This window comes from Benincasa hispida, chromosome 4, assembly GCF_009727055.1.
Source record: "Benincasa hispida cultivar B227 chromosome 4, ASM972705v1, whole genome shotgun sequence".
In the NCBI taxonomy this organism is placed as follows: Eukaryota; Viridiplantae; Streptophyta; class Magnoliopsida; order Cucurbitales; family Cucurbitaceae; genus Benincasa; species Benincasa hispida.
The window spans coordinates 61,397,392-61,406,138 of record NC_052352.1 but is presented as its reverse complement, the minus strand read 5'-3'; the positions used below and the strand labels follow the sequence as shown (position 1 = coordinate 61,406,138).

Genomic DNA, 8,747 nt, shown 5'->3' with positions numbered 1-8,747 from the left:
ATGCAGGACAATATAAAAAAAGAAGCAATCAACCAAGAGAGCATAGATACAAGTAAATGAATTCTAATATGGAAAATTACATCTTCGTTCTGGAGATAATTTGGTGAAGAAAAATTTTATGTTGGGATATGGAGAATTTTTTGTGTTGTGGAGAATTTTTTGTCAATTAATTTTTTGTGAATCAATTTTTGTGGTGAGGAATTTTTGATGAATTAATTTGGTAGTTTGGTTATTGAAATTTTAAAGCGATAAATTAATAAGGGGCATAAGAGTAATTATACCACCAAAATTTTCTATGCTTACATTATTTTCATCATCAAGGGTAAAAAAAACTTGTTTTTTCAAAAATAGGTAAAAAATAAAAAATCAAATTCCAAAAAGGTCATTTTTGTCAAATTTCCTTTGAATTCACATATTCGACAAAGTATTCCTGACTTGAATATACATATTTGATAATAGCCGATTGTCGCATCGGTAATAGATGCTCAAGATTTGAGAAGTCATAAGAAATAATCTCATTTTATTTCTAATCTCATTTTTTTCAAGTAAATACAAAATCAATTAACAATATTTTATTTTGGCCGATGACAGCCAATTGTCGCATGAGAACTAATTTTATTTTATTGTTATTCTCATATTATTTTTGTTCCTGATTAATACAAAATTTATTAACTTGTTTACTTTCACTTTGGTAGCAACCATCATGAGTTGATCTAGTAGTAAAAAAGAGTCTCAAATGTCGTGAAGTCACTAACGATCGAATTTGAATTTGTGAATTGAATTCACATATCCGCGATAGCCGATTGTACATCGATTAGACACTCAAAAGTTGAGAAGTCACTAACGGTTGAGTATAGAATCAGTAAATACATATAACATATATATACTAAATATTCATGATTCAAATTTATATATAACCACAATCGATTGTCGCATTAACAAATAATTGTTAATCTCATTTTATCTTTTTCTTGATAAATGCAACAGATGTGGTTTGGAAGAAATTAGAGAATGAGCTAATTAACATTAATTTATTATTACTACTTTATCCAAAGAATATGAAGCGATATTAGTATTTAGACTTTGGATACTTATATATTAATAATAGCTAGTGGAAACAAATGACATTCTATTATTAAATTAAACTTCACAATGGATAGAGAGAAATTGTATTCTTTGTTAAGACCCAATTTGACAATTAATCTGTACATATCATGAAATCTCAAAATTTCATTAACAAATTATAACAATTTCCATCCATTGATATTTCCAATGTTAATGAGATGTTCAAAAAACTCGATAACCCGAAAAAACCGATCAACCCAATCCAATCCGCACAGTTTGAGTTGGGTTGAGTTCAAATAAATGAAATTTTTATAAGTTGGATTGGTTCAAGGGTTTATATAATATAACCCAAACCAACCCGAACCAACCCGAATTTATTATTACTTTTAAAATATATTTTTCTATTACTTATAACATGATTATTTATGCATATATGGATTTTAATTTTATTTAATTTCAATATTTTTTTAATAATTTATTCTTCAATAACTCTTAAAAGTGGTTTTTTTTTTTTTTAATTTTAAAAACAAAAATTTCACTATTTAAATTAAAATTGAGTTGTTAATCTTAATTCAATATATGAAAATAATTAAATAAGTTTTTACATATTTACGTTGTGCTTCTTTTTAATAGCAAAATTTTAAACAAATGACCAAATTAACCCAAACCAACCTAACCCAAATATTTCATAGTTGGACTGGGTTAGTTCATTTTTTAATAGGAGATTGGAGTGTATGACAGAATTTGAGGTTTCATTCGGGCAAAACTATCCCGAAATAAGAATTATGGTGACTCATATGACATGCACATAGCCACATTCGTAGATGTTGTTGATTCCAAAATAGAAAACATGGTCGAGATATATATATAGGATAATTGTTGATATTTGTAAAACTGCCCTCCTAATTTTGCTCATGTAGTTAACATAATCTCTATATTTTATTATTATTTTAGATTATATTTAACCACTTTTCGAATTTATCTCACCATAATAAAATATCCAAAATTTTCTACTAAATTTATATTTGAAATATCCATATATTATTAAAATTTATTTTATCCACATATTTTATTCAAATATCTATATTGTTTTTCATAATTGTATACATACATTTTTAATGAATTGGCTATATATTTATCACATTTTTAATAAATTAGTTGTATATGCTATTTTTTATATTATTTTAACGTTTTGGAAAAAGAAAATCATTCCTAAAAACTGGTCATGCGTTGATTGCACAAAAATCAATTGTTTCATCGATTTAGGTTAACTTTTGTTACTTATACAAAGGTTTCATTGATTTAGGTTTCTTGTGATTTTTTTAACAAGTTACTGTTTTTGCTATAACTTTATAATTAGGATTTTATTTAAAATAAACCAATTTCTTCCTCAATTGATTTAAAATAAATCTATCTCTTCTCATTTTCTAGTATTTGTTTTGATTTGATTTAATCATTTTTAAAAAAATATTCAGAATTAATCAATATTTAATTTGTTTATCACCATTTGGATTTTAATTTATAATACATCTTTAAATTTTATGTTATTTTATTCATTTTTATTATTCTAGATTTGGATTAACTTTTTTTTTTTTTTAATTAGGATTTTACAAAATATTTTATACATATTATCATCTAATAAACTTTATATTTCATTTAAATTTGATCATTTTTATATTTTTTATATTTTTATTCATTATCTTATCATATTATTATATCATTAATTTGTCTTTTTGACAAACAAATAAGTATTCACTTTTACAATTATAATTTTGCTGTTTTTGTCATGCCCTCTAAGTTAGGCTTTTTTCATAAGTTTTTGTGGTTGATGAAGTTATAAATATAGTATAATTGTTGAAGCTTATGAAAATTGAATTATGAATATAATGTAATTGTAAATAAACGAACTTCCTTCTTGATTTTTCTCATCAATTTTCTTAATCAAAATAAACAAAAAAACTTACTTTTCTCTCCAAATTATATTTAAATTTATTTTTTATTATCAAATTTGATTTTATCCAACTAACTTTTGATTTGTTTATAGTTTATTACAAATTCAATTGTATCTAAATATTTTTTTTTTATTATTTTATACATATTGTTATCAAATTAATTTGATATTTTTTTTCTTTATATTTTCGATGTTTTTGGGAATTAAATTTTAAATATTTGAAACATGTGGGCGAAATCTCATTTTCATATTTATATTCATCTTCTTCACTTAGCCGCCTCCAAAATCTCTTAAACTCCATCCACTTTTTTTATGCACACATGTTTTCTACTTTTTTCCGCTTGCCAACATCGACCCACATCATCTTTCATATTTGTGGTTCTAAAATGTCTATCTTCTCTTACATAAAGGACTAGAATGTCAATCTTCCCTTGCATAAAGGATTATAAAATAGACATCTATCTCTTTAGATAGAATGTATTTGTGGTATTATGTTGTTTTGAAATATTTTGTTGTTTTGGATAGTTTTGTCATTCACCAATTAATAATTTTTATTATATAAATTTATTTTACTATTTTTAATTTCAAAAATTTATAAGCCGAACAATTGAATTGAATCTAAAATTTTTTTCAACCCAACCTAATCCACACTAGTCAATATTTTAAACCTTGATTTAAAGGTATTTTTTTTCCCCAAAAACAAAAAATTTAAAACCACAAACCATTTCTCTCATGTCTTCTTTTCTCAAATTTTACGGAAGAATAATTACATGAAATTTGCCTTTCTTTTCAACAAATATTTAAAATAATGATTTTATTTTTATTTTCTCATATTTAATATGCATTTTATAAAAAATAAACATTTTATATAATAACAATGAACTATTTAGCCCCATTTGATTTATTTATTTTTTTTTATAAAAAATTCTTCACATTTCTAATAATCTGTATATTTATTAAATAAAATGGTTGTAATTTTAATCAAATTTTATTTTTTTAAAAGTACTTTTTGGACTACCAAACCAGGCCCTTATAAGTACTTATAAGATAATTTTCTGCACATTTTGAATCGGAATTCATCTAAAAAAAGGTTTCGAACAAAACCATTCACACTGTAACCACTAAATTTCGTTACAGATCAATCATGAACTGCGGCAAATTTCAAACCCTAACCACTCTATTTCATTACAGATCAGAGAAGAACTCAAGAATTACCCTAAAACAACGAATCAAAAAAACCCTTAAAAAATCGACAAATCGAAAAATTAGGAAATAAAATTAGAGTTCTTCTCCCGATCAAGAACTAAACTTCAACCATTTTATCACTTCGATTCTAATCCTACAAACAGATTCAACAACAGATCAAGAACAAGAAGTAAAAAAACTGAAGAGAAGAGAGTCAGAAATCTCGTGTGGAATAAGGTGCAGGCACATCGCAACCAAAACCAATTAGCCGCTTTGCTCAAGCACTGAGACTTCTCATCATTCCCTCTTCGAAAAACCCTAAACCCTAATTTTCAAAACAGATCGATCCCATGAAGAAGGAGACGCTTCGATTTGAGTCCTTTTATATGCGCGTTGCCCTAAAATTACATTCCGGTGGGCTTTTTGTAAATGGGCCGTAGTTTCGGCCCATTACAACTTATTTCTGCTTATAGGCCCAGGTTTTTTTAATCAGGGGTCGATGTATAATTGAAGAAAGTTTTGGGGTTTCTTACAAATATTGTTACCTATATATTATGATATCTAGGGTTTTTCATTCGCCTTGTGCAGTTGCAGTAGCCGCAGGGGAAGTACGGGTTCTTTCTTTCTCCTTCGCTCTCTTTTTCTCCCTAACCCTACTTATCATCTCTGATTTGAATGGTTTAAACTACTTGGTTTCTTGTTATTATTTCCTGTCTGGGCTTTTCTGTGAAGATGATGTCTCTTTGTTTCTAGTCATTTTCGCTTTTGGATTCTGTTAAGGTTTAGAAAATGTAGTGACTTCAGGATTTTTTCTTTGGTTTTTGCTTAACAATCTATTGTTATGTTCTCTTCTGTGGTTATATTGTTATGAGAATGATCTTGTTTCCCGATTTGTTCAAGTGCACCCTAGCAACATTTTGGATTTTGAACACTGAGTTTTACTATAAGTAATTTTATGTTCTGACGTATTCGCTAATGTAGATTTGCTTGTAGGAGTTGGTTACATCAGATTAAAAAAAGCTTTCAACTTCGGGTTCCTTAGTTTTGATTGTGGGTTGTAGTTTTTATCTAGACTTATTGTGTTATTGATTAGATAGATTCTTTAATATTGATTAAATGTTTGTTTGTTTGTTATGTGAAGGAAGAAAAAGATGTCTCACAGGAAATTTGAGCACCCAAGGCACGGGTCCCTTGGATTTCTTCCAAGGAAGCGAGCAGCTCGTCACCGGGGAAAAGGTATTGTTTTTGGGGTTTTGTCTAGGTTGAAACATCATATTTGAACGTAAGTGTATCTTGTTTAATACAACTAAAGACTGATATCATAATTCGCTGATGCTTGCAATTTTAATTTTTAAATTTATGATTCACATTATGGAATACTTGGTCCTGCCTAATTTTTCTCTTGTTGTTTAATTCTATACTCAATATTATTAATTTTACAACTGTCCTTTTTGAGACATGTTCAACATTTGTTCATTTTAGTATTCTATTGTAATATCGAATTGAGGTTTTCTTTATTTGTTTTCCAATCTGCAGTGAAGGCTTTCCCAAAGGATGACGCAAGCAAGCCATGCAGGTTGACTGCCTTTTTGGGTTACAAGGCTGGAATGACACACATTGTCAGGGAGGTTGAGAAGCCAGGATCAAGTACGTATAGCTTTGAATTCACTAATCTATTTGGGGGACCTTGTTTGAATGAGCTTGCTTCAAATTGAGCCTGTGACAATAATTGAGAACTTTGGGCTTTTTTCTGTGTTTATTTTGTAGAACTTCACAAGAAGGAGACATGTGAGCCTGTGACAATAATTGAGACACCACCAATGGTGATTGTTGGTGTTGTTGGATATGTAAAGACCCCACGTGGTCTTCGCACTCTGGGCACTGTATGGGCTCAGCATTTGAGCGAGGAAGTAAGGAGGAGGTTTTATAAAAACTGGTGCAAGTCTAAGAAGAGGGCTTTCTCTAAGTACTCCAAACAATATGAAACTGACGAGGGAAAGAAGACCATCCAGGAGAAGCTTGAGAAGCTGAAGAAATATGCGTCTGTGATCCGTGTCTTGGCCCATACTCAGGTAATGAAGTGGAAGTGAATACAACTAACTACCCTATGTTTATCTTCATTGTAGATAAGAAATCTGATTAATATAAGGATGAGCATATTCCGATTCAGTTTTCTATTGTATGAGACTTTCAATTCTTTGTTTATTTTAATTTGTGTGTTAGTCTATTTGTGCAAACTACAGATTTATATATTTCTCTTGCTCTTCTGGGTCTGATTGCCCTTGAATATTAAGGCTGTCGATAGACTAATTTCTCTTGCTCATATGAAGATTTTGTTGCCTATTCTGTTCTCATTTTATTTAACAATACCAAACCACAGTTCTGTATTGTATTTAATGGTTTATGACTATTAGTTGGTTTACTCTATTAATGCTTGCTTTTGCTTAACTTAGTTATCCTTTTATATCATATTGAAATTTGGTTAACTGGTCAGGTTGTTTCGGACTGTTGACATATTCATGCTAGCTGCCTTTTAAGGACGCTAATTAAAATTCATTGTTTTGTAGATTACCAAGATGAAGGGATTGAAGCAAAAGAAAGCACACCTGATGGAGATCCAGGTTAACGGTGGTACAATTGCTCAGAAGGTGGACTATGCTTATGGGTTCTTTGAGAAGCAAGTTCCAGTAGAAGCTGTTTTCCAGAAAGATGAGATGATTGACCTCATTGGTGTGACCAAGGGTAAAGGTTATGAAGGTGTCGTCACTCGTTGGGGTGTTACACGTCTCCCCCGTAAGACACACAGGGGTCTTAGGAAGGTGGCTTGTATTGGTGCTTGGCATCCTGCTAGAGTGTCATTTACTGTTGCGAGGGCTGGTCAGAATGGATACCACCACCGAACTGAAATGAACAAAAAGATCTACAAAATTGGAAAGACAGGGCAGGAATCACATTCCGCCATCACTGAATTTGACAGGTTAGCTTGCTATGCGAGTTGGAAAGCAATTTTGTATTAGCTCTCGTATATGGTCTTTTCTTATCTACATTTTGTTTGAAACAGGACCGAGAAGGACATTACTCCAATTGGTGGTTTCCCTCACTACGGTATTGTCAAGAGTGACTACTTGATGATTAAGGGAGGCTGTGTTGGACCCAAGAAGAGGGTCATCACCCTTCGTCAGTCTCTTCTCAAACAAACTTCCCGTGTGGCTCTCGAGGAGATCAAACTTAAGTTCATCGATACATCCTCTAAGTTTGGCCATGGACGCTTCCAGACAACACAGGAGAAGCAGAAGTTCTATGGTCGTGTCAAGGCTTAACTTTAGCTGCCCTTCTTTATTTCTGGTTGTTCCTATCACCAATGAATTTTTGTTGTTTATTTATGTTATTTTGAGGATTCTGAGTAGTTGAGGTGTTATTGTTATTAAACTTAAATTTTGAACTTACAGTTTGCTATTAATGAGACTTGATTTCACCTTCTACCATGTTGACATTTCAGTTACCTTCTACCTCTTGTTTTAATGGTAGCACAATGAAGTCTTGGTTTGTGATTTAGGCTTTTAGCTTGCGCTATAATGACAAAAATAAACATTTAATTTTACATGTTCATATTTTCTTATTTAATATTTACATTTTCTCGAGGAAATCTTATTTAATATTTACTTATTTAGTTTTTAAATTGTCACTACTTTTCAAAGAAAAAAAATTGTGCTAATTAGTTACTTAGAGTTCCTCTTGTTTAAAAACATTGTACATGTTTTATTTGGTTATGTACCAAAATGGGAATAGGATGTTTGGAATGGATTATATTTTTTTATGCAATTGAAAAGTTATAAATTAATAAAAATTAATTTCAATAATAATATTTTTATTTATTAATTAATTTATTTTTTATTATATTAACTTATTAAATCAATTTTAAGTCATTAAAAATTACTTAAATTTACTCATTCATGCTCTAGTTTTAATATTTATTATTAATTAAATTTGTTTGAGATCTTTTTGAATAAAAAGGAATTAAAAATATTTATTAGTAAAAAATTTCAAAAGCACTTCTGGAATTTTTTTGTGTAAAAATTTGGGTTTTTTTCTACTTGTAAGATTTTTTTCCTTTGTATTGCACATTTATATTATCAATTTTTATTAAAAAGATATTCATAATTGATTTAAATATCTATTTTTTTTAATGTAGTTTTGTTAATTGAAAAGTTAATTAATTAAATATTTAATGCCAATATACTTTATATATATACAAAATAAGTTGATATAAATTAATTGATTTTAAATCATCAAAAAATATTTTTAATTTTAAAAAAATAACTAAAACTAGAAGTATAAGTATACAATATTGTTTAATTGAAATAATTCTTATTTTATTATTAGTTAATTAATTAATATTTTTTAAGACTAATTAACAATTTTAATCAATAATTTATGATGTTAATATATAACCAATAAAAAGGGATTTAAGCAATATAATTATGGTTATTCATATTTTTGTAAAAGTTATGGTCTTTCATATTAATTCATAATAATATAATAAATT

At 28.6% G+C, this 8,747-nt stretch overlaps 1 protein-coding gene across 1 annotated transcript; it reads left to right on the top strand.

Annotated features, from left to right (window-relative positions):
* Positions 1-4,744: 4,744 nt before the first annotated feature.
* LOC120075812 (60S ribosomal protein L3) lies at positions 4,745-7,699 on the top strand. The gene is made up of 6 exons (XM_039029488.1): positions 4,745-4,809; positions 5,343-5,437; positions 5,738-5,848; positions 5,969-6,273; positions 6,769-7,178; positions 7,263-7,699. Exons 2-6 carry the CDS (start codon positions 5,353-5,355, stop codon positions 7,519-7,521), a joined length of 1,170 nt encoding a protein of 389 aa, XP_038885416.1. The 5' UTR covers positions 4,745-4,809; positions 5,343-5,352; the 3' UTR covers positions 7,522-7,699.
* Positions 7,700-8,747: the final 1,048 nt, after the last annotated feature.